This window comes from Thamnophis sirtalis, unplaced genomic scaffold, assembly GCF_051295495.1.
Source record: "Thamnophis sirtalis isolate CommonGarterSnake01/CBP01778 unplaced genomic scaffold, rThaSir2_p1.2 scaffold_3, whole genome shotgun sequence".
Classification (NCBI taxonomy): domain Eukaryota; kingdom Metazoa; phylum Chordata; class Lepidosauria; order Squamata; family Natricidae; genus Thamnophis; species Thamnophis sirtalis.
Genome location: NW_028261383.1, coordinates 79,783,340 through 79,809,808, shown reverse-complemented (window position 1 = coordinate 79,809,808; position 26,469 = coordinate 79,783,340). Strand labels below are relative to the sequence as shown.

Here is a 26,469-nt window from a genome sequence, read left to right as displayed (position 1 = left end):
CCCTCCGTGCAGCCAAGCGGCCAATCAGCGACGGCGGCGCGGAGGATGCTGGGAAAAGGCGCTATAAAAGCCCGCAATCTATTTGTGAACACTCTGTAACTTTCTCGGCAGCGTGAGGAGGTGGTGGGTGGGGCGCGCGGATAAATTTTGTGTGTATGTTTACATGTAAAGTAGGATTCAAGGCCAGGTTAATTTGCCTCTTATCTTGCGGAGCCGTAATTAATTATTATTTTTTGTTTGCACAAAGCGAGTCAAGCGGGAAGTTGTTCGACAAAAAATAAAGAAGGGTAGGGCTAGGCGGGGTCAGACACCTGTTGACAATTGCCCAAGATTGGAGGAAGGGACCAGGAAGACTTCCTGTATCTTAATACCTTTATACGACTTTCTCTAAAATTGTAATCCTAGATACGTGACAGAAAAGTGTAAATTTCAAAGATCAAGTTTTCACAAGGTATTTAGACAAGATAGTTGTGTAATGTGGGGTTCCCCTGTATGACCAACATAAACATTTAAAGTTCAATGGGACTATCCAAGGGATTGATACTCTTTGTAGTGCTATTCAATTAAAGTAGTATTTAAAAATATTTTCATATATGTTCAGGGGTTAATGAGCAGTCTGAAACTTCATGAGGAGTTGAAGAATTTGATGAGTTGTAAGAATTTGGGAATCTCCAGCATAACTGGAGCACAATTTGTGCTGTTTTGGGTCTCATAAGAACCTAGCAAAAGCAGTGTACATTGCAAGACGTTTTCTTGTATGACACATTGTTCTGTTTTAATGTTGACTTAAATATTCAAATAACTAGATATGCAAAACAGTACAAGATTATAGAGCAGTGATGGCTAATGTTTTCCAGACCAAGTGTCCAAAGCTTCCCCCACGAATGCATGGCAGAGATCCGAAGACCAGCTGGCTGGTAGGAGGTGCCTGTGCAAGCGTAGCAGAGGTGAACTGGGACGATGGCTCGTGTGCCCACAGAGGGCACTGCGTGCCACCTCTGGCATGCGTGCCATAGGTTCCTCATCACGGATATAGAGTATGTATGCAAAATCTGATGGAAACATTACAGTGAGAGAGGACTTCTGCAGACAGAGAGAGATCCCTGTTCTTTACACAGCCACTCTGATGTAGTAGTGAAGGTATTGGATTAGAGCTGGTAAAATTCAGATCCAAATCCAGCTATGAAAACTCCTTGGAAGTATTTATCACGTTTAGGAACCGTCCATTGCCCTCCTAGAATAACTGCTTTGAGCCAATAGATTCCAGTGTGGTCTCACATGGCTTGGGCAAAATTGGAGAGCTATATATATTGCCTTATGCTTCTGGAGGAAAGAAGGGATGCAAATCTAAGTACAATAAATTTTCTACAATTTCGATTGCTTTCTTTTATAAATTATTTCATGAGAATGTTAATAGCATGGATGACTATATAACTTTGTCTATATATGCACATTGTAATTCTACTGCAATCAGTAGATTTTTGTATGGTAATAATAGATGAAGCATGGCAATGAGGAACTAATAGATTTAAGTATTTTACTCAGATGCTTCTTAATTTTGTGGTATGAGCATGACTGAAATATCAAAACAGAATAGATTGTATGGAACTATAGCCAGAAGAATTTGGTTTCTACCAAATGAATTAGTGAAACAATATTATAAGTACTAAATTATTAATTATATTTATATTCTTTCATGACAATGTTCAGATGGCTTACAAGAATTTTTAAAAGTTCAGAACTAGCAGATATTAGAATAATAGTACAAAAGTAAGTATGTCAGATTATTAAAGACATTGAACCCAAATAGAATACAAACCTGAAGAGTGAAAGATGGACTTTCTATGGAATCACAAAGATCTATCTCGCCTATATGCAGAGAATAGTTTTCACTGAAGATTATCTAAAGTTTTAAAAAGTCCTGAAAACTCTTTTACAACATATTGCTGCAACTGTCTTGACTTTTTGGCTCTTCCCAGTGGATGCTACTGTTCCAGGGGAAACCCCCCACCCCCACCCCCAGGTATAGGGTTTATCTACCGGCTGTTAATGCTAATGTTCTTAGTATCTCTTAAGAACTCTTAATTTGCTTCTAACATAAGTGCTGTCTGTTACCTATATTGTACGTTTTCTCTTTTGCCAGGTTGGGTGATATAGTTTTTCAGTTTAGTACACAGGAATTAAATAGCTGAGGATGATTATTTTAGGGCATGTAAGCTTCACAAATTACTGAGTTGGAAAGGAACATTTGTTTTATTAAATTTTATCATTGTTTACTGCAAGAAACAAAGTATACATTAGAAAACTATTCAGCCTCTGTTTGACTACAATCAGCTGTGTGGGAACCCACCATTTTCTTAAGTAATTGATTTACCTATTTAAGATGTTTTCTAGTACATTTTACTTTTATATTGAGATCTATTAATGTAAAATGAACAATATTAGAGCAACTCTCTTTTGGTCTAGCAGTTGTCTTTTCAACTTTGCTGCTGTTGTTTGATGTAGTTATCTAAATATCCTTAACTAAAATTCAGTGTCATGTCTATTAAAATTTGCAACATAAAAAAGTCTAAAGGGCCTATGCAGAGATTTTAAATCTCCTGAATTTTTTACAATAGGAAGGATATGATCAGCTTCATTTGAAATTCTTCCATGATACAGAGCCCACCAGAGAGAAAGAATTAGAAATTATTATTAAACATATCCATGGAAGGATCAACTGAAGGTCCTAATAATTTGTAAATCCTGGAAACAACTTGGGCCTAAAATATATGACGTTTTATACTCCATAGTAAGTATTTTGAATTGAGTCCCAGAAAAGCTTATATATCTACCAAAAACCTACTTGCTTTCTCAGATCTGCAATTCCTCAATCATCTTCATAGGCTATCTCAATCTCCGAGTTAAAACATAATAAGCAGTTCTATATGCCACTAATAGGAAGTTGCATATTGTTATTTAAATTTGTTATAGCTACCCACTCTGGTGTAATAAACTGCAACACAGCCAGAAGTAAAACAACTATCATAATAAGTCACAATAGGAATTTGCACAGATGGAGCTTCTCAGTCATCTTCGTCATGGTTGTCCCAAAAGTGCTTTTACAGCATGCAACTGGACTACCTTGTTTTTTCTTTGAAGAAGTTTCGCTTCTCATCCAAGAGGCTTCTTTAGCTCAGAGCTGAAGAAGCTTCTTGGATGAGAAACGAAATGTCTTCAAAGAAATACCAGAAAACCCAGTTGCCTCTTGAAAAGCACTTTTGGGATAAACAGATGCAGCAAACTTTCTACTTTATAGATCTACTTGAGTCAGGCATTACAGTTTTTTACACTGTGAAGATGGGTACTTTGCATATACTTATGCCAAATAAAGATAAGATTAGCCAGTGATTTATGGACGTAAGGTTTTCACTTACAACTTTTGCAGCATCTCCATGGTTATGTGATCAAAATTTGGGGCGCTTGGCAACTGGTATGCACTTATGATAATTAGTGTCCTGGAGCCATGTAATCACCATTCTGGATCTACAGCTGACGTTAGAACATCATTTGTCAGCTGTGACCAGGGGGACCTTTGCCCAGGTTCGCCTGGTGCACCAATTGCGACCCTACCTGGACTGGGAGGCCCTTCGGATAGTCACTCATGCCCTCGTCACCTCAAGACTGGATTACTGTAACACGCTCTACATGGGGCGGCCCTTGAAGAGTGTTCGAAGACTTCAGTTAGTCCAGAATGCAGCCGCGTGAGCGATTGTGGGTGCACCTAGGTACACCCACGTTACACCTATCCTCCGCGAGCTGCACTGGCTGCCCATTGGTCTCCGGACACACTTCAAGGTGCTAGTCGTTACTTTTAAAGCCCTGCGTGGCATCGGACCTGGTTACCTGAGAGACCGCCTCCTGCCAATTACCTCCCAAAGACCGATTCGATCGCAGACTTGGCCTTCTCCGGATTCCATCCGCCAGCCAATACCGGCTGGCGACCCCCCAGGGGAGGGCCTTCTCTGTTGCAGCTCCGGCCCTCTGGAACGACCTCCCCGTTGAGATCCGGACCCTTACTACCCTCCCGGCCTTCCGTAAAGCTACTAAGTCCTGGCTACTCCGGCAGGCCTGGGGCTGTTTGAAGTATCCAGCCCCAGTATGTTGTTGTATTTTAAATTGTTGTCTCATTTATCCCCTTCCCCTTTTTATTGTAAGCCGCCCGGAGTCCTCCGGGAGTGGGCGGCATACAAAACCAATAAAACCAAACCAAACCAAACATACATTTGGGGCTCAATTGTGGTTGTAAGCTAAGGACTACCTGTACTCATTTTGTACTCCTTTAGAGCTTTTTGGGGTTTTAATTTTTCCCTCTACTGAAGAATGAGAAGGGTATTGATGAATAATGTCAATATGCGAGGAGGAACTAAAAACCTGAATGGCAAGATTAGGTTGACCTCATTGTGTTTGAACATTAACAGGACTGCGCCTGATTAGTACTCAGAGGGGAAACTTCAGAGAAGTTTGCCAGCATGAAGCTTCCAAGAACTGAGGTCAAGAAACACTTTTAAGTAATAAAAAATTAACTATTTACGTTCCAATATTACTTCTTTCATCAGCACTTCCTACTTCTCATGTGATACTGTTTTGGCCAGAACTTGCCACATCAAAACATTTGTTACAATATGATGTAATTAATGTTTCTAAGCTAGGCCACTGGAGGGCACTAACACTTCATTTAAAAGGCCATATTTTTATGTGTCAGCTCTCCCTTTTCTAGGCCGTGTATCCCTTTGAGAATGCCAGTTCCCGAAACAGATGCGATAAAAGATGTTCACTACTTGATAGTTACACTTTGATTAAGGTTCTTTGCTGGAACCATTGAGAGGAGCTCACTCTATGGCATTGATTAACCACAACCTAAGGACACTGGATAATCTAAAACGGGACAAAAAGAATAAAAACATTGACTTTGATGACTTTGAATGAGTCCATTGTTTCTTGGCACAAATAGGGAAGAGATTTGCCCTTTCCTTCAGGGATGTTTGTCCATTTCCCAGTCTTGGTTAAGACTAATTAGTGAACACTATGCTAGACTCAATCCTGTTACAATTGTGTAAAAATATTAACTCATTTTGTGAATGCTTAAAAGGAGTATAATAGTATTAGGAAGCAATTCTAAAATGAGGATGATAAAAACATTCCCACATTACTTTTACTATATATATAAAACAAGTGAGAGAGATGAAATCTAAAAAAACATAAAAAGGAAACATAAAAAAGGAAAATGAAAAGCACCAGATGTTTTATGTAGAAATGATGGAGAAACAAAATACTGCTATAAAGTTTTAATAAAAATGCATGATATAATTATTCTTATGCATGGCTATGTTTGTATCATTAAAGAATGTGAAAAGAAGGGGAGTCATGATTGGAAACACAAAACACTTTCCTATAAGGAAAGCTTAAGGGATTTTGGACTTAACTAAAGAAAAAAATGACAAGCAGCAATATGTTTACTGTAAAATGGTGGAGAATGAGATTTTGCAATCCTTTAAGGAGTCAGCAGACATGAGATCATGAGAAAATGCAATGCTATTAAAAACTTTTCCCCTGCTGGGTGTACTAAATTTAAAACACACATATAGAGAAACTATTTTACAGAAGGGCAAGCTAAAATATAGTTATAAGTAAGCAAGAAAGGTTTTTAAATTCCCCTTTCTTTGTACATGCATCTTTTAGCATAGATCATCCCTACTGCTGAATGAATTAGTTACGGTTATAGAATCTACCTCCCTCCACACAAAGTAGTTGGGAACATTTCAAAATGAACTAAAATTACAAGCTACCAAAAAATTGTCCATTAACCTCCTCAAAACATTATGATCACTCTTGCCTTAAAGTATGGGAGTATTATTTCTTTAAGCAAAGTTCTGCTAATTCACATTTTGTAGGTTACTTGATATTAGCGTCAGGTAAAAATTCAGCATACCTATGCTCTAGTATTTGAATCTGAAGTTGGCAACTGATGAAAATCTTTCCTGCAGATGGCAAATAGCATGAATATGATGTAAATTAGTTGTTTGAGCTCAAAATATATTTTAATGTATTTTGTCAGGGAGCATAAGTACAATATACCTATCACATGTAGTTAACTATTAAGGGAACATTTACTTCCTTTAATGTTTCCACTGTTATAGTCTTTGACTTACAACCACAACACATTCTGTAAATTATAGTCGTAAAGCAGGTCATCATGAGACCAACCCAATTTTACAACTCTTGCAGTGGTTGTTAAACTCATTATGGGGTGTTTTTGCTGAGTCAGAAATAAATGCCTATTTTTGGCAACAAAAAAAAACATCATAAATCATGGCCACGTGACTGTAGAGAACTGCAAATAGCCATCAATGTAGCCTGGTTGTTAAGTGCCCAAAATGTAGTCATGTGACCAGAGACGCAGCAGCCACTGGAAGTTTGGAATCAGGTCATAAGTACCTTTTGGGGGTATGTCAAAACTTTGAATGGGCGCTGAACAACCTGTCTTAAAGGCTAATGGTACTGCTTATGCTATACTTAGCATATGGTAGGGAAAGGATGCAGTATGGTTTCTGGAATCACATGACCAAGAAAAAGGGAGAGGGGGTTCAGAATGGGAGAACTGGCAACATTGAACCCAGCTATGTCTTCAGGAAGTTTCTTCTAAACTCGATCCTTCTTTTACTAGCATCCTCCCCTTCCTGCTGGCAAACTTGGTCCTGTTCTCATCAGTTTTTGAAAAGTAGGCAGGATTACTTGCCATTGTGAATGTACAGAACAATCGCATTCAGGAGATACAAGTTGAATAATAGCTGGCTGTGATAGTTAGTAACTTTAAAGAAGATGAAGAGGTGGAATAGCGTTATGATACAATCTCTATCACTGGAGATATATTTTACTTTAAAAATATCTAAATTGCTTTTGATCAAAACAGAATCAGTATCGTGCACGGACATAAGTTACAAGATAGCCAATTCAATTTAAAGCAAGTATTAACTACCTTCGCATAAATAATAGAACTGAGAGATGAAAACTAAAATATAAAACCTTTTAATATGCATGAGTGGAAAAAAGCCTTCTGTAGTTCTAGAAATTCTCAACAGGGTATCCATACAGAAATGTCCTTTGATAGCAGAAGTGGAAAAATTCTCAGATCTCATTTGAAGATCATAATGCATGGGTAGCTAGGTGGAGGTGGCAACTTTAGTTATTTAAAATTTTAGATTTTTACTTGGATTCCGTTTGCAGACTGGAAAGTTGCCTTATTTTCTGCTGGACATAATAGGATCCAGCATTTAAATAGGGTATTAGCACAACTTAAGATTCGGAATTTATTCAGAGAATTGGATTTAAAAAGCCATAAAAAGCTACTTTGTACACTTTGTTAGTGAAACACAAAAACAGGATGTTCTTCACAATAGGATGTTCTATTTCATAGAAATAGGATGTTCTGTCTACATCAACAACCCGAACTACGGATATTCTCTACAATTTCTATAATGTTCTTTGCATACTACTTTAATATAAATTGAATTTTTTGTATTCATCAATATATAAAGATCACAGAACAGAATTTTTTTAACCAGTTTCTCCTTTGTTGTATCTTCCATTTCCTCATTGCTATTAAACATGCTACTGTATTAAACATTGCTTCATACAGCCTCCCTCTATTTGTACTATTACTAATTTTGTTTCCTTCCCTAGACCTTTAATCAGCATTATGGTCATTTCCTGGATGTTCGATTTTCCTTCCTTCTAAAAATAAAATACAGAGCTAACATTAGAGCCTAGAAGATGGAAAACACCAAACCAGTGAATCTTGCCAGAGTTGAGCTGAAGCCTGTTCTTCATCCAGTCCCCCTGCAGCCTCTGGATATTGAAAAACCACCTCAGACATATCACTTGGTTAGCTTGGGGTGGATAACAATATCATCAGAATATTGAAAATACTTTACTCTGGGCCAGCAAATGATCTCAGCCAGCAACTTCATGTGCTCATTATTCCTAGAATCCTGAGCTGGTCCAAAAGGATACTGCTACTGAAAGCTGCTGAGACATTAAGGAGTACTATGGCGGCCACACCACTTCCTTTTCTAGAAGTCATCCACAAGCATGAGCAATACTGTTTTTGGTCCCATTTCCAAGTCTGAAGCTTGTCTGAAAGGGTCCAGATAATCCACTTCTTCAAGGTTTTCTCTTCAGCTCAACTATCTTGTCAACAATCCTCATTAGAAAGAGAAAGTTGCGAGACAGAAAGAAAATGGTCCAATATGGCTGAGTCTAACAATGGTATTTTATAATCTCCCAAAGATGGATGATTCAATGATGCAAATGAAATGCAAGACAGGGAAGACATTGAAAATAAAACCAGGTCTGCTCAATAATAATGTCACAATAAAAATATCTCAGGTTATTTACTTATGAATCTATATCCTGATTATTTTATTGTAATGACTCATTTATCATAACCACCTTTAGATTACAATTTGCCTTCTATGAAATAACTGAAGGAAAAGGGACTATATGGTGAACAGAATATATATCCAAAGCTTATCCAACAAAATTATAGTTGATGTGGATGAACAAAAACATGCTCCCTAAACTGGTTATTCATATAGACTATAAGGAACACAACTTCTTTTCAACTAGCTGCTCTGAAACATTAAGTATTATTAATAGCAAAACAAAGAAAATATAGAAAGCTTAAGAAAAAGTATCAGTAATGACAATTCCTGATATTTAAATTGTATCATTTATATCATAATTGGATTAGAATGTTTGGGAGATTTAAAACATTAAAGCAATTTATTTAATAATAACAAGATTAAGGTAGAAGTGCCTCTCTTCAACCAACTGGGGAAAGAGAGTTTAGGACTCTCCTCAAAATAGTCACAATGATAGTGGGCATACTTTGTGCTGACTTACAACAGTTTACCCTGGCTTGGCTTATCTCATTTCAGCCAAATATTATTTGTTCAGAAAGTGGGACTCATTAAGGGACTCATTCATCAACTCAGTAGGTTTCTTATAATGATCAGGCTGATATAGCTAGAATGTAACCCCAGTTCTAAATAGGGAGAAGAGTTTTGTTCTAGGCGTAATACTTATCTATTGGAATGTCTATGGAAATTCTCAGTCATGGTTCTCCCAAAGGTGCTTTTTCAAAAGGCAACTGGACTTTGTTTTTTCCTTGAAGATGTTTTGCTTCTCATCCAAGAAGCTTCTTCATTTCTGACTGCTCTCTCAACAGAGGGGGAAGGATATGATATCACCTATCTCCTATTTACAACACAGTCATTTCAACATTTCTAAGAAGGTTCAACACTAATTTGCACTATTCAGGTGACCCTGAGGGCACAGATAAACCTCCAAGTAACCTCAACGACTCTCAGGGTGCTAATGACCAGTTGACTGCAAGGAACATAAATGCTTCCATTCTCCACCGTTTACTCAGAACTGAAGAAGCTTCTTAGATAAGAAGTGAAACTTTTTCAAGGAAAAAACAAAGTCCAGTTGCCTTTTGAAAAAGCTCCTTTGGGATTACCTACTGGTAGAAAAACATACATTTACAGGGAAAATGTCAACTGAAAAGAAACTCAACTTACTAGTTGGAAGAAACAAGTAAGTTACCAAGATTCAGTTACAGGTAGTCCTGACTTACAGTAGTAAGTCAATTATTGGCCATTGAAAATTACAGTATCACTGAAAAAAGTGACTCATGACCAATTTTAACACTAATAGCCATTGCAGCATCCTCATGGTCACGTGTTCTAAATTCAGACACATGGCAATTGCCTCATATTTATGACGGTTGCAATGTCCTAGGATTATGTGATCACCTTTTATGAACTTCTGACAAGAAAATTCAATGGGGAAGTAGATTTGCTTAATGACTTTGCTACTTTGCTACAGAGCCAAGGTGGCACAGTGGTTAAATGCAGCACTGCAGGCTACTGCTAGATCAGCAGGTCAGCGGTTCAAATCTCACCGGCTCAGGGTTGACTCAGCCTTCCATCCTTCCGAGGTGGGTAAAATGAGGACCCAGATTGTTGGGGGCAATATGCTGACTCTCTGTAAACCGCTTAGAGAGGCCTGAAAGGCCTATGAAGCGGTATATAAGTCTACTGCTATATGCTATACTTAACAACTGCAGTGATTCACCTAACAACTGTGGCAAGAAAGATCGTAAAATGGAGCAAAATTCACTTAACAAATGTCTTTAGCAACATAAATTTGGAGTTTGGGGTAAGTCGAGAGCTAGCTATACCACATTTTCAACTGAAGTGCCAGTGAAGCTGAACTTTTTTTTTTTTTTTTTTGGTCATTGTCATTTATTTGACATTTATAGGCCACCCTTTTCCCTGAGGGGACTCAGGGCGGCTTACAATTAATGGGAAGGGAGTGTAAGACAAAACACAAGAAAGAAAAAAAATGTGAATTAAAAAAAAAAAACCGATAAAACACAACATTCATTCAGCATTCGGGTGGGGCGAGGTTCGGGTCTTATCCCCAGGCCTGACGGGATAGCCAGATCTTGAGGGCTGTGCGGAAGGTCTGGACGGTGGTGAGGGTACGAATCTCCACGGGGAGATCATTCCAAAGCGTCGGAGCTGCAACTGAGAAGGCTCTCCTCCGCGTAGTCGCCAGTCGGCACTGACTGGCGGATGGAATTCAGAGGAGGCCTACTCTATGCGATCTGATGGGACGAAGGGAGGTAATTGGCAGAAGGCGGTCTCTCAGATAGTCAGATCCACTACCATGGAGGGCTTTATGAATGGTGAGTAGCACCTTGAAGCGCACCCGGAGATCAACAGGTAGCCAGCGCAGCTCACGGAGGATCGGTGTTATGTGGGCGAACCGTGGTGCGCCTACAATCACTCGCGCGGCCGCATTCTGGACTAGCTGAAGTCGCCGGATGCTCTTCAAGGGCAGCCCCATGTACAGCACATTGCAGTATTCCAGCCTAGAGATCACAAGGGCTCGAGTGACTGTTGTGAGGGCCTCCCGATTCAGGTAGGGCCGCAACTGGCGTACCAGGCGAACCTGGGCAAATGCCCCCCTGGTCACAGCTGACAAATGGTGGTCAAAAGTCAGCTGTGGGTCCAGGAGGACTCCCAAGTTGCGGACCCTGTCTGAGGGGTATAAATTTTGACCCCCCAGCCTGAGTGATGGAACGTTGGCCAAATTGTTGGGAGGGAAGCACAACAGCCACTCGGTCTTGTCCGGGTTGAGTACCAGTTTGTTAGCTCCCATCCAATCCTTAACGGCCTCAAGACCCCGGTTCATCACGTCCACCGCTTCATTGAGTTGGCACGGGGCGGACAGATACAACTGTGTATCGTCCGCGTATTGATGGTATTTTATCCCGTGCCTCCGAATGATCTCACCCAGCGGTTTCATGTATATGTTGAATAGTAGGGTGGATAAGACCGAGCCCTGCGGCACCCCATAAGTTAGGGGCCTCGGGGACGATCTCTGCCCCCCCACCAACACCGACTGCGACCTGTCCGAGAGGTAGGAGGAGAACCACTGCAAGACAGTGCCTCCCACTCCCACCTCCCGCAGTCGTCGCAGAAGGATACCATGGTCGATGGTATCGAAAGCCGCTGAGAGGTCAAAGAGAACTAGGATGGACGCATGGCCTCCATCTCTGGCTCTCCAGAGATCATCGGTCAATGCGACCAAAGCGGTTTCTGTGCTGTAACCGGGCCTGAAGCCGGACTGGAAGGGGTCAAGATAGCTAGCTTCCTCCAAGGTACGCTGAAGCTGGAAGGCCACCACCTTCTCAACAACCTTCCCAACAAAGGGAAGGTTGGAGACTGGACGATAGTTATTAAGAACGGTTGGATCCAAGGATGGTTTCTTCAGGAGGGGTCTCACCACCGCCGCTTTAAGTGCGGTGGGGAAGTGCCCCTCCCGAAGGGAGGCGGTGACAACCGCCTGGATCCAGCCTCGTGTCACCTCACTGCTGTTGGTAACCAGCCAGGAGGGACACGGGTCCAGTATACAGATGGAGGCGCTCACAGCTCGCATAGCCTTGTCCACATCCCCGGAGGCAACATCCTGAAACTCAACCCAGAGATGGTCTGCCAAGTTATTCCCCTGTGTCTCGGCTGGATCTGCGGGGGTGGAGTCCAAGTCCGACTGGACTTTATTTTGGGAAAAAGTTGATGAGTGTTTGTCTCTGTCTCTACCATTTTCCTGGAACATGTTGCATTTAGTGTACAAAATTTAATAAATGAATATAACTCATTAAAGTTTCTCAGAGTTAAACAATCTTAACTAGAATTGTGAAATGGAGCTCTGAGGGGATTCTTAGATTCAAAAGGTTTTGCTTTGTGGGATAAAATATCTAGTAGTAGCTACTTCTGATGTTTCTCCTTCTGGGTTTCCTGGTACAATAGCTGGAGAACTGATACATGTGTTCTATAACAAAAACAGATCTTTACTTGGAACAGGCAGAGCTAGGTCAAAAATTCATTTAAACTGTAAAAATCACTAGATAACCTTTGGTCTATTAATTGGCTGTCACACACAGTAAGCTAAGCCACACATTAACCAACCACAATTTAGCCTAGTACACATCCAACATTTATTCAATATAGTCATATGCTTAATTAGAAGTTTCAAACAAAAGTACTCTTCATTAATTTATTGAAGGGTCAGGTACATCAGTGCCATAGTTTGGCATATGATTTAATTTTGGGCTAATGTAGACATTTTTTTTCTTCCTAGAATCAAAAGTTTGAATTCACTCTTAGTTAAAAAGATGCCTCCTGCCAATACAGTATCAAAGAAAACTGAACATTTGCCTCAGACCAGCAGTAACTCTTTATCTGGAAGAAAAAAGTTTGTAGATTCCAAGGGATTTGCTCCAAATTTTAAAGCATTAAGCAACCTTAATTACAAAGAATCTAGTCCTTTCTTATACTGAGCAAAATCCATCTGAATGTTCTTGTTCAAATTTACCCTGGAATTATTCTGTTAATTGGACTGAATGAAGGCAAAAGAAAACATTGTGAAACATTTGTTTCATAAGGAAACAAAAAAAAAAAACCCAAACAAACAAAAAAAAAACCCCAAGAGTGAAAGAGTGAAACAAAGAGTGAAAACAAATATCTCCAAACACATCCCTGTATATTTTGTATAGTTCCTAACAGGAGAGTGAAGCACTTTGAATTCAATCTTCAAATGTGCTTCGGAGAGGCCTGGAGTGCACATGTAGCTCCATTTGCAACACCTTAAAGTAGTTCCATCTTTTCCTTGGATTGTACAACTGAACAGGCCCAGGAAATAGTCACAGCTGCTGTAAATTATTTAAACAGATGCTACATTCACGCTCCAAAGCCCTTTCGAAAATAGGAATTAAGACTATGAAGCACATTGGATTGTGTGTTGGAGTATAGGCAGTGAAACAGAAATATGGATCAGGAAAAAAAAACCCCTCTAAGCCTATTGCTCTTTCCCCCAATCCTTCATATCTGTGAGCAAAAGATATACGTAAATGAAGTTCTTTTCTTGAATATTTCTTTCTTCATCATTCAAGACACTAACACATCTTGACAGCTGTAGAGAGAACTCTCTTCTAATATAAAGTATGAAGATGTGGATAATTCATTTGCAAGCAGAGCTATTGGTGTCTTTAGTATAAATTAATACTCCCAAATCATAATTTATAAGGATTAGAGCAGTAACCTAGAAAAACTGGCTAAAGGATTTTAGAACTGAAACTTCAATTCCATCCTGTTCTGTCCCAAGGACTGGCAACATAATAAATAATATATCAGCATAATAAATCATCTGATGACCAAAGAACAATAGGGAGACCAGCAGTCTTCACTGTGCACTTACATCTACCTAATGTAGATGGTTATCATTTACATCATCTATCTAATGTAGAAGATGATACAGGTTCTGTCCTTAATCTGAGGAGATCCATATTTACTTAAGGAAGTTGTCTAGTTTAGTCTGATTGATGCCAGAAGCAGAAGGCATTGTTCCAGTTTGCTTTGAAACAGTTCTTTTCTTGCTCTTTATAATCAGGGGCCGAATCTCTGTTGGAAAAGTCTGAAACAAGTCAAGGAAAAGAGCCAAATATATATCTATATCTATAACCATATCTATCTATCTATCTATCTATCTATCTATCTATCTATCTATCTATCTATCTATCTATCTATCTATCATCTATCTATCTATCTATCTATCTATCTATCTATCTATCTATCTACCATCTATCTATCATCTATCTATCTATCTATCTATCTATCTATCTATCTATCTATCTATCTATCTATCTATCTATCTATCTCACAATAGAAAACACCACAAATTAGTGTTTTTCAGATGTTTAAGATATCTATGAAGACTAGGAAAGCACCAAGTTAGGAAAAGCTGATCTAAAGTATTTCAAATGGTAACTAATTATATTGTTTTAATGCTAGGTAACAATACTAAGATTAAATGTTCTAACCTTCCAGTCTATACCCAACACGTTTACATAGATTACATATGCCACTCAAACAAAGAACATATTGTTTATGTAAATAAAACAATATTTTCTTATGATCTCTAGAGTTCTCAGAGTCTCAGATCCTAATAAATTCAAAGGAAGAACTGCAGTACATTTTCTCTAGATTTATCTTCTCCCACTAACTAGAGATATTTATAGCAAGGCCATTTGAATGAATTCAAAGTAATTATTACATAGAGATAATTTCCCCCTCAGTAAGTTCCATTTTCCCAGCTGCTCCTGATGCTGAATAAACTGCAGGACAAAACTATTTTGAATAAAATGTGTTATCTAAATTTCTATGGCGATTCTCAGTCATCCAGGTCATGGTTGTCCCAAAGGTGCTTCTTTTTTTCCCCCCAAGAGGCAAATCGACTTTCTGATTTTTCTTTGAAGACTATTCAAAGAAGAGTTAAAGATGTCAAAATTGAACAGCCCTCTCTCAACAGAGGGGAAGGGACAGACATCATCTATCTCCAATCTACAACACAGTCCTTTCAGCAACTCCAAGAAGGCTCCACACCAATTAGCACCACTCAGGAGACCCTGATGACACAGATAAACCTCCAGGTGACCTTAATAACCCACTAAAAGAATGCAAATTATCAGCTTTCTGCAAAGAGTATAAATCCTTCCATTCCCCACCATCCAGTCAGAGCTGAAGAAGCTTCTTGAATGAGAAGTGAACTGTCTTCAAAGAAAAACCATAAAGTCCAGTTGTCTCTTGAAAAAAAAAAAGCACCTTTGGGACAAAATGTGTTTTCATTAACCAATCTATATACCTCAGTAATATTTCTAAAACTGGAAATCAGACTTAACTTCTAATTAGTTAGCATAAAGGATACAGGCTGAATGAACTTGGTTCTACCTCCAAAGCCATCATACCCAATTCTTACCTAGAAAACAGAGAAATTAGTAATTATTTTGAGGAAGATGTTAAAAAGGGTCAAATACTATTTTGAACAGGTGATTCTATAATGAGGACAACAACACGAAAAATTTCTCTCCAGAACATCTGAACCTGGGTGGGTCTATGAAGAGACTCTACAAAACTGCATAAAAGTGTATGGATGAAGACATCATATATGGGCACAGCATCACTTGTAAGACAGGCTGCTCAGAATCACCTTGAACATCTAGATGGGTGGCAAATAAATGTAATAAATAAATAAAAATAAAATAATTGTGTTCCGGAGGAAATTAACAGTCAGTAAAAATGGCATTAGGATGACATGGTTTACTCTAAATGCAAAAAATGACAGACTGGCCACATTTTCAAACCTCATAAAGATGTATCAATCAGCCTCAATCATATTAAAATGACAAAAGCCAGCACTGGAAGAAAGAAAGATACTTTCTTTTCAAATAATGAAAGAAGTACCAGGAATGACAGCTGCAATTAGATTCTTTTGTTGTACACTCTAATAGCGAACTGAGCATTGACAAGATTATTACTAAATCAACATGGTGATAACAGTAAGATAAACAGAATTTCAAGATTTGTAGGTATTAAAATATGAAGAAAAAAATTCCAAGACCCAAGATCCACATAATTTAACCATAGTATTGATCAGAAACACTTAAACACTGTGCCCTTCTGTGCTAATACATTTGAATGATACTTACAATTCCTGTATTTTTCTGTGGTATGCTGTTTCGAACAGTTTTCTTAGTCAGGACCGACTTTTTTATAAAAGAAGGTAAAAGATCTTCTAGATGCTCATCATCTGTGTCAGTAGAGCAGTTCTGCTGTTTTAAGACATTAAAGTTAATGTATTAATAGTCAGAACTAAAATTAATGTAAAATTAAAATTAATGTATTTCCAAGTACAATATTTAATAGGCAACCAGTATGTGGCAAGTCCAGTATTGTGGCAAAGAAACCAGCTTCTTCTAATATTCTTTTAGAACACAATTTTTCTTTAAATAACAGCTTTAAGGTTTTCAAAGTTAGCAGCTCTGGTCCCAGCAAATAGATCACAAAACACAAAAATCAATGAATGAATAAATAAATAAATTCGAAGCTGGCTCACAGCATAGACCTCAGGCCTCAATCATAGCATTAATAGATATACCACCTAAAACATGTGTTGTAGTGAAGTCAATAATTAACGTTTGAATAAAACTATATTTCAATACATTCTTGAAGGAGAATGGATTGAAGCAATTATAAACAAGCTGAATGACTAAATGTATTCATTACTGTACCTCCATTGTTCCTTTCAGAACTCTTGATAAATTTGTCACAGATGCCCTAAAACAAACATATACAAAGAGCACAATGTTAATAATTGCCACTTAGATAACAATACAATAGCAGAGTTGGAAGGGACCTTGGAGGTCTTCTAGTCCAACCCCTTGCCTAGGCAGGAAACCCTATACCATTTCAGACAAATGGCTATTCAACATCTTCTTAAAGACTTCCAGTGATGGGGCATTCACAACTTCTGGAGGCAAGCTGTTCCACTGATTAATTGTTCTAATTCAGGAAATTTCTCCTAGATGTCCTAAATGACTCTCATTCTAAGTCCAGAAAGTCTAGTTGCCTCTTGAAAAAGCACCTTTGGGACAATCATGACTGGGATGACTGAGAATCGTCATAGACATCTCATTCAAAGCTTTCACCTAAAAATAAGCCAGCTGAAGACTTCCAGTGAATGCCATGGTGAACTGACCTCCGTAGAACAGAGGGACAACATAACAATTGAAAACAACATCTGTATGCTGGATTTAGACTGTTGAAATCATTCTGGAGAAAGAAGAGATCTCTAGATTACCTACATCTACTCCAAACAGCTTATTTTTTTTCTCTCTCAGCAGATGGCAGAAATTGTTTTTGTGGTCAGCTTACAACTGGCTGGAAGTTGCAGGAATTCACCTAGTTTAAAGCTGCTAATGTAGCCTATATGGATGCTAGATTTGGCCAAGGCTTACCTCTTAATAATTTGGATTTTTTAAAATTATTTTTTACTCCTTCTTAAAAGAGTGAGAACCTTTAAGTTGGCAAGTCTTATTGAAAATACTGGGTGAATTTTTTTCAATCATTTAAAAAATAAGTTTTAACTACAAGTTTAAAGATTTGTAAAAAAATAACTGTGAGATAATATGCAGCATAAGGACCAGTGGCTTTAGAAAGTTTTAAATGTATTAAGGGTTCAGATGAACTTGATTTAAGATTTTTGAAGTTAGTTAAAAAAATCCTCCTCTTGGGGAAATATCTGTTTATATTTAAAAACAACTGATAAGAGAACCTTGAACATTAAACACTTGAAAGCATTGAAAAAATGGATCAATGGCTATCTTAAAGAGAGTTCTATGATGAATGGGTTCACAAAATTATAACGTTATTTACTATGACCAAAAAAAACCCAGAAGACATAGAAGAGGAACAAGCCCCATTGAATAAAACTGAAATTGAATGGAATGTAATAAAGAGATGGAAATAATGGACTTACAAATGAAACTGAATGATTACTTAATAATTAAAAAAGACATACAGATATTAAACCAGAAGAGTGATATGGATAATTTCTCTGCATTGGGATTTACAAGTAAGTGACTTTTTGAGAAGTGACAGTGGGAATATAAAGTGACATGGATGAATTTTTTTCTATTAGAGTTACAAAGGGTGTTTGATAAAAAATGACAAGGATTCTGAGAAAGGAGAAAGAGAATATGAAAAAGCAGAGGTCAGAACTTTGTCTGAAAGAGCTAAAGATTGTTGGAAGAAAGAAGAAAAAATATAAAATTGATTTATTTGATCAAAGTTAAAACACATGAGTTGCTATTTCACGGAATGTTTAATGGCTTGTTGTTTGGGACTGGATGATGATGCTTTAAAGATTTTGTTTATATGAAGAGAGGAATCAGGGAGATTTGTTTAAATAGAAAAGGAGTTATAAAAAGAAAAGGAACAATTCAAACTGAGTTTAGCATATTGTTATTTGTGAAAACCCTTAACAAACTTTCTGATTAATATGGAGAGATGAAGATTTAGAGATTGGTTTATAGAGAATAAAGTGAGGTGTGGGATGAAGAGATGTTTGGTTTTACTATAGGAAATAGTAATGAGTTGCTCATGTTGATTATACTTTCTGTGGATGAAGGGGGGATTTCTTATTCTTATTTTATCTTTTTGCATTTCTATAAACCCTTTTTCTTTTCTTTTTTATATATTTCTATGTTATGTAGATTGTATTAGTTTTATAACTGTAATGTGATCGTCAATAAAAACTATTAGCTGGTTGAAAAGAATCATAGAAAGCAGGAGTTACTGCAATAAGCTCAGGTTTTCACTGTTTAAGCTCACAGAGCAACATACAGTCTGAACAATAACAAAGTATTTAGAACATCTATTGTTTTCTGCAATACAGCTAGTCTTCATTCTTTGGCTGAAGTCTGACTTAATTCCCCCCCCCCCCCCCCCCCGACACCTTTTTCTGTTGATTCATTCATTGTGACAGGAATTGATTGACTGGCTTGTTGCCAGAGCCTGATGTAATGATTTTAGAGTGAGTGACTGGCTCAAAGTCACCTAGCCAGCTTTTATGCCTAAAGCGGGACAGTTTCCGCATTTCTAGCCTGGTGTCTTAACTACTAGATCAAACTAATTCTTAACATAGGGGAGAAAAATGCATTCCTGCTTTTGCCTGCGGTGTTCAGCTGAAATACTGTATAGATAAAAGTCTGGTTAGTAATATATTAGTAAGCTAGTTTAGTATAGCAAATGTATGAGTCATAGATTATTTAGTATGAAGTTTAAAGGATATTTGTATCCTTCCACGTATAACTCCTTATTGTTTCTATCAGGCTTCAATTACCTTTAAATAGTGGGCTTGCAAGTTATAAATTGTTCTTTCAGAACTCCTTGATGTGAAACAATTGAGATGGCTTTTGTAAGGCATTTATAGAAATCAGAAAAATAAGGGCAATAGTGTTTATAAATTCAGTTATATTTGAGGCATGGTTCTGCAGGACTCAAGAACCACTAAATTACATTTTATTTCTAAAGCTTAGATGTTTGAACAAAATTGTTCGTGGCATTTGCACAGAAATGGAATAGGAGACAGATTGAGCAAATATAGGGATAATAAAAATAAAGAATTTGTACTTACGGATTTTTATCTAGTTTGATTTTTTTGGCAGGAGCAACAGCTGTCTTATGAGCCTTTGGAGTGTCTACATCAAAGGTAGCATTAAGGTCAATCTCATCATTGTGAGCAGGTTGATGAAACTTCGGGTTCAGAAACTGTGCAGGAGCAGGGCTGTAAGGATCAATTATGCAAATATCACAACAGGGCATAATATGATCAAGTGGATAACAACATGACTGCATCCTTTTCTACTTTTAGCCTATTTCACATGCTATCACCCTAAAAATTAATACTGATATCAAAAGGAAAAGGCCATTAAAAAAAGAAATCCCATTTAAAAATAAAACAATTAACAAGTGTTATGTGTTCATACTTTGGAACCTGGCTATGTGTATCCTTATATCCTATCTTAATATTCTGGAAAACCCATCCATCCATCCATCCATCCATCCATCCATCCATCCATCCATCCATCCATCCATCCATCCATCCATCCATCCATCCATCCAACCAACCAACCAACCAACCAACCAACCAACCAACCCAACCCAACCCAACCCAACCCACCCAACCCAACCAACCAACCAACCAACCAACCAACCAACCAACCAACATCTCCCACTTTTATTGTTTTACAAATAACTAAAGGTGGCAAACTTATCCAACACAACATATCCAACAGATATTGCTATGCTGCCTCATCAGGGTAGGGCAGTGTTCCTGGGAGGGATGAGCAAAAATACTGGGGTTGTTCAATAAGAATATACAGTATACTCAGAAGAGTATCAGAAGAAATTAAAGAATCAAAAGTTATGATTTTTTAGTTCTTTGAGTTGCTTCACTCACTATGTTAATAAACATAGAATATTAAAATTTTCCTACAACTATACAATTAATCTCTGTAAATATTATGCATATGTGCCATTTGCTTTGCCACATATCCAACATTTATACCTTTCTCAGTGATCTTACCTACTTATATAGAGGTGTAATGGCATCTGTGAATAATTTTAAAATATTTTCCCTGATGTTTGCTGATATTAATCATAACATGGAGTTGTTTGTGAGTCCATTGGGGAACAGAAATAATATGTTCTCTGACTTGTCAGCCACTTACTTTCCATTTGTGTGTCCCCCCTTGTCTCTCACATCTCTCAATCTTTTAAGGCTGCCCAAATATGGAATGATTGATTCAAATTATACTAAAAGTGGAAAACAATAAAAAAGATTCCATACATCCAGACAAAAAACTCCATATAGTAGAATACATTAGTAACAACTCAGAGTTCTCACTTGATGCATAAATGACTGATTCAAATTATCATATTTTAGGAATATTGTGCAAAGACTTGTTGAGAAATCTAATGTTGAGGTGGAAAGAGGGAGCCAGTAGCAAGGACTTTATTAAAGTAGCAATGGGTGCACCACTGCAAAAAGACCAGGTTTGGTACAAATGATCCTGGAGAAGCTCTGTTTATGTGGTTGTTACAAGTTGATACCAATTTGATGGCTGATAATCAAACACATTCTACTATAAGAGGTTCTACATGACCACTGCAATTTTGTTAGGATTATATAGATATTGGTGTGGGGTAAATGGCAAAATACTGATGTTTATTAAAAGGGTCAAACTCTCTTAAAAGGAAAACTCTCCTCCCCAAATATGGGAACACCACTGCCATTCAGATCATTACTGGAATAAATGGCCAAGTTAACCGATGTGATGTAAGAAGAAACTTCATAGTTTTGAAGAACTTGGCTCAACATTTTACAAGTGTCTGCATTTATTACACACAGTTTAGGCATAATATCTTCATTGTTTCAAATGTTAATGTTCTCCCTTTGCTAACCTTTCAGAGACAAGCCGGCTAAGTGCTTCACTGGTTAATGATGGTACTTTTATGGTATCTTGTAGGACTCCTATCTTTTTTTTCAAACTCTGGGAAAAAAGTAGAAATTAAAAAAAAAAAAGAAAATTTATTATAAGTCAAGACATATATTTTCTGTTTTACATTGATTCTGTGTTGATATTTAGGAAGAGAAATCTTCATGCTTTCACTTCAATGGGAAAAATATTTGTAAAGAATGTTAGGTTATGAATACGCAACACGAATAATGCATGGAATAAAAGTTGAAAGGAAAATCTTACTGTAATCTCTTTATCTGCAGTTCTCAGATCTGTTTGTGTATTTTTCAATTCTTCAGTTGTTTTCTCCAACTCTAGAGCAGTTTTCTGGAGCTATAGATTAAAGACTATGTGGTCAGAAAAACAGAATTCAATGTGGAATAAAATTAAATATAGTTTTACGTATCCCAAAATTACAATAATTGTGCTTAATAAAAGCACATTCCCAAATGCAATGTTTTAAAATTTATCACATAACAGCATCCTCAGAACAGGGCATTAAGGCACATCCTAATTAGGACATGTGCTTCTATTTATTCCACTGAGATGGTGTTATTGTGAATATTTCAGGCCAGTCAGAGCTTAATTAGAGTAGGAAAAGAGCAGCTATATGATAACTTGAAATCACTACTAACAAATAGTTGCTGACCTCTGAAAATGATGTGCTCACTGGCAACATAAGATTTTAATAAACAAAAATTGATTGGCATAAATCACACTTGATGAACAATATGCCAGTATTGGGTGTGTAACATAGTTACATGGGCAAACTGATGGATGAAACAGTGACAATTTTAATTAGAAGGGTTCAGCTGAACTTAACTTTCCAGTTAATTAAGTAGTTACCAAATTGACTATGCCATTGGCCAAACAAAATGTATTTAAGTGACAATACAGAGAATGAATTCTAAATAGATGCTCTGCATGCATCTGCAGGAATATTAATGCAACCTTTACCTTATGATTAGCAGAAAACAATTCCTTTCTCAGTTTTTCCACTGTATCATTTGATGCTTTCTGAGATTCCTTAAGATTTTCATACTCCCTGAAAAAGCCACAACTAGTCAGTCAACCTATGGAGTTTGCTTCCAAGAGAGAACTGACAGAATAAAGCCAGTAAACCAATCTGCAATTCATGATTTAAGTGGCTGCAAAAGTTCCTGTTACATATAAACAAGCAGTTTCAATCTTGAATAGGCCAGCATTGATTTGCACAGTGTTAACACACTGACACCACTGCAAAGGTGAGAAAACACACTTTCACAAGGAGCACTGTTAGATTTAGAATAGATATTAAAATGGCAGAAAAGCATATAGGAAAACCCAAAGCAAACAATCTTTACTTATATGCAATGTTTAATACTCTACTGAATTTACACCTCACTGAATTGATATGTAACAAGACTGAAATGATATGTAACTCATTTTGGTTTTTTTAAAAAGTTTAGGTTGTGAAATCATTTCAGCAGTATTATAAAACAGTGCTGAAGCTATTGGTTACAATGTAGATATAGCTCATTATTAAAAGTTGTGATTATCCATTTGCTAATGTTGCTTGCACAAGCTGCAAATTAAACATGGTATAAATAGAAAGACCTCTCTCACACCCTGTAGGAACCAGCAAGTACACTGTACTTATTGTGCCACAGCAATGCAAAGTGCTTGGCCCTGCACAGGGGAGATATTCAGAGGCCGTGCCGCATTACTCAGAATCGTTACAATCCTCCATCTCTTCCGTTCCTATCAAACAATTGCCTCCTAAAAAACCTGGCAAACCTCTAAAAGCAGTTTCCATAGCAATGATGTGTCACTAATACAACAATAGTGTGCTTGCTGTGTTGAAAATCCACCATTTATCCCACCTTGGTAGCAGCAGGGCTCATGTTATAGAACAAACTGCCAGCGGGAAAGTGGCTCAAAATTTGTTTATTCATCCAGATCTTTTAATAGCTCCAACATTTAATTTTTATAGTTTTTAAAATGATTTGATTTTTAAAAATATATTTTTTAAAATTATGAAAACACTATATTTTATAATATTTCTGTAATCCTCCTGGAGCCCTTAAGGGAGCGGACTGCTTTTGCTAAATAAATAATAATAATCTCAACATTATTCTTATTTCTTACTCTCTGTTTCTTTAAAGGGTGCTAAGCAAAATGCCTAAGCCAGGACAGTTTCTAACATACTTTTTTAGTGAGATGCAATAGACTGCAAGCTGTTCCATTGCTGCTTGCCCTGTTCCCATTTCACGGATCATCTTCTCTACTTCGGAACGCTGACTGTGTAACAGTGTCTCAATTCTGGAAAAGAGATAAATAGGATAGGAGTTTTCTGCCTCTGCTAGTCATAGTATAACATAAAAAAAATGAGAATAGCTCATTCTGTATTTCAGAATGGTAGAAGGGCCAACTTGGCCTCAAATATCTATTAGTATATTTTAGCCTTGCAGTATGCAATTTGCACTGCTACTAAATTAGAAGCTTCACACAATGAATAACCAATAATGAGCTCAGTAATCTGGTCATTTCTAAATAGTTTAGGAATAATTCATTTTTTGTTCCTTGTTTACAATCAGTCTATTGGATTGAGAAATATGAACAATACACATAATTTACATGCCATTTCTCATATTTATTGCATACATCCTGAAAAATGAAGGCCCATCAGAACCTTGGAGTACTAGTGTTCTGTCCATTTTATTAGTCTGGACCATTTTCAATCATATCCATGAACAAAAATAGGATGAAGGACTGGGGAAACAGGTAGTACTTGACTTACGACCACAATTGAGCCCAAAATTCTGCTGCTAAGTGAGACATTTGTTAAGTTAATTTTGCTCTATTTTACAACCTTTCTTGACATACTTTTTAAGTGAATCACTGCAAGAGTGAAGTCAGTAATATGGTTGTTAAGTAAATCTGGCTTCCCTATTGACTTTGCTTGTCAGAAGGTCACAAAAGGCAATGACATAAACCTGGGACACTGCAAAAGTCATAAAAACATAAGTCAGTTGCCAAGCATCTGAATTTTGATCATATGACCATGGGCATGCTGCAATGTTGTGTGAAAAATGGTCCTAAATCACTTTTTTTCAGTGTCATAATTTGAAGGTCACTAAATGAACTGCTGTAACTCGAGGATTACCTGTAAATACATGGCCCTCAAAAAGAAACATTTAATTTAGAAGTACATTTTCTTGCTGGACTAAGATAGGACGGTTTGCCCAACAAATCAAGGAATGATTCAGAATGGCAATGGTGGCATGAGCAATGAAAACCTCGTTAAAAATACATCCTTCATTAAAATCACTGCAATTTTCTGGATCCAGAAAATTCAAGTAATTCTTACCATATTTGCTCAGATATTATTTCAGTATTCAAAAGAGAATAATCTCTTTTGTACATGAGATTGGAATTATATATTTTCTAGAATATTGTCTATAAGATTAAGTTTCTCTAACCTCTCCATAGATTTCACCTTCCTTCGCAATTTTTGAGTTTCTTCTTTTGCACTCTTGGTTTCTTCTTGCTCCTGTTCTAAATATCTCATTTGTTTCTGGAAAAAGAAAAGAAAAGAAATATTAATGTATGGAAAACAGCTTCATAACAGCAACATAGACTTAACATCAATCTATCTCACATGCTTTAGTTTACAATCCACATTTTGGATCCCTGGAAATCAAAGTTTATTGTTCTACATACTGAGTGACTGAGAAAGGCAAAAAAAAAAAACCCAAAAGAAGTTAATAATACTTCATTGATTATAGAAAAACCTTTGATCATGTCAAGCTATGGAATGTGCTTAGAAAAGTGGTAATCCCAGAGCATTTCATTGTCCTTACATGAAATCAATATAAGTCAGGAAGCCACAGAATGGGCAGAATATTGTGAAAGAGACTGGCTTTAGGCTGGCGAAGGAATGAGACAAGGTTGTATATTCTCCTCTTATATATTCAACCTATATACTGAAAATATATGTTAAGGGAATCTGATTTGGAAGATGAGCATAGCTGTAAAATGAATGAAAACTTATACTATACCGATGACACTAATTTAATAGCAAAAAGTACAAGGGATCTGCAAGTTCTAATAATAAAAGTGAAGGAACATAGACAAAAATGGGATTACCGTATTTTTTGGAGTATAAGATACACATTTTTCCCTCAAAAAAGAGGCTGAAAATCTGAGTGCATTTTATACACTGAATACAGCATTTTTTTGCCTCCTAAAACCCTACCCCCTTCATCAAAATGTCCGTGCATAGCTTGTAGGAGGCTTTCAAAGAGCTCCTGGGGGCTGGGGAGGGCAGAAATGAGCAAAAAATGGGCAGTTTCTTGCTCAATTTTGCCCTTCCAGCCCCCAGGAGTAAGCTTCCTAATGCCCCTTTTTTGACAAGAAATGGGCCAGTTTTCACGAAAAATGGGTCATTTTTTTGCCTCTTTTGCCCCCCCCCCCGAACACTCTACAAGCTTCCTAATGGCTATTCATGCCTTTAAAAAAAAACAAAAACACCAGGCCCATTTTCACGAAAAACGGGGCATTTTGGGGAGATCTGCAGAGTGCAAATCTATATCTATATCTATATCTGTGTATGTGTGTGTGTGTATGTATGTATGTATATGTATAAGCCTGTTCAAAACCTTGGTGCATCCTTGATGCGTCTTCTACACTGGTGCATCTTATACTCCGAAAAATACGGTAACTTTAAATATAAGGACCAAATCAATGATAACAGGGCAACAATCTCTTTTAGAATAGACAGTAAAGATACAAAAGTGGCAGATAGCTTCTGTCTTTTAGGATTAACTATCAACAGCAAAGGAGTCAGACATCAAGAAACATGTTGCAGACTAGCATCCAGTAGGATTGAAATGAAGGCCTTGGAAGAGATATCAGATGCTAAATAATTTTATTAAAGTTTACAAATACAAAGACGAAGA

General features: G+C 37.2%; 1 protein-coding gene and 1 long non-coding RNA gene across 3 annotated transcripts in view; one reads left to right on the top strand and one right to left on the bottom strand.

Annotated features, from left to right (window-relative positions):
• Positions 1-16: 16 nt before the first annotated feature.
• Positions 17-1,375, top strand: LOC148048020 (uncharacterized). The gene is made up of 2 exons (XR_015695922.1): positions 17-451; positions 858-1,375. It is a non-coding gene; the product is annotated as an uncharacterized LOC148048020 (long non-coding RNA).
• Positions 1,376-13,080: 11,705 nt separating this feature from the next.
• TRAIP (TRAF interacting protein) overlaps positions 13,081-26,469 on the bottom strand; it is a 35,537-nt gene continuing 22,148 nt past the window's right edge. The window contains exons 7-16 of one of the 2 annotated variants that reach the window (XM_087707816.1): positions 24,991-25,085; positions 23,717-23,830; positions 22,487-22,574; positions 21,773-21,862; positions 21,474-21,562; positions 19,645-19,794; positions 16,739-16,784; positions 16,157-16,279; positions 15,376-15,426; positions 13,081-14,085 (exon numbers count right to left, since the gene is read on the bottom strand). In XM_087707816.1, the coding sequence (XP_087563942.1) occupies positions 13,960-14,085; positions 15,376-15,426; positions 16,157-16,279; positions 16,739-16,784; positions 19,645-19,794; positions 21,474-21,562; positions 21,773-21,862; positions 22,487-22,574; positions 23,717-23,830; positions 24,991-25,085 (972 nt within the window). In that variant the 3' untranslated portion in view covers positions 13,081-13,959. The remainder of the gene's footprint in view (positions 14,086-15,375; positions 15,427-16,156; positions 16,280-16,738; positions 16,785-19,644; positions 19,795-21,473; positions 21,563-21,772; positions 21,863-22,486; positions 22,575-23,716; positions 23,831-24,990; positions 25,086-26,469) is intronic. The other variant, XM_087707817.1, reaches the window with a different exon arrangement.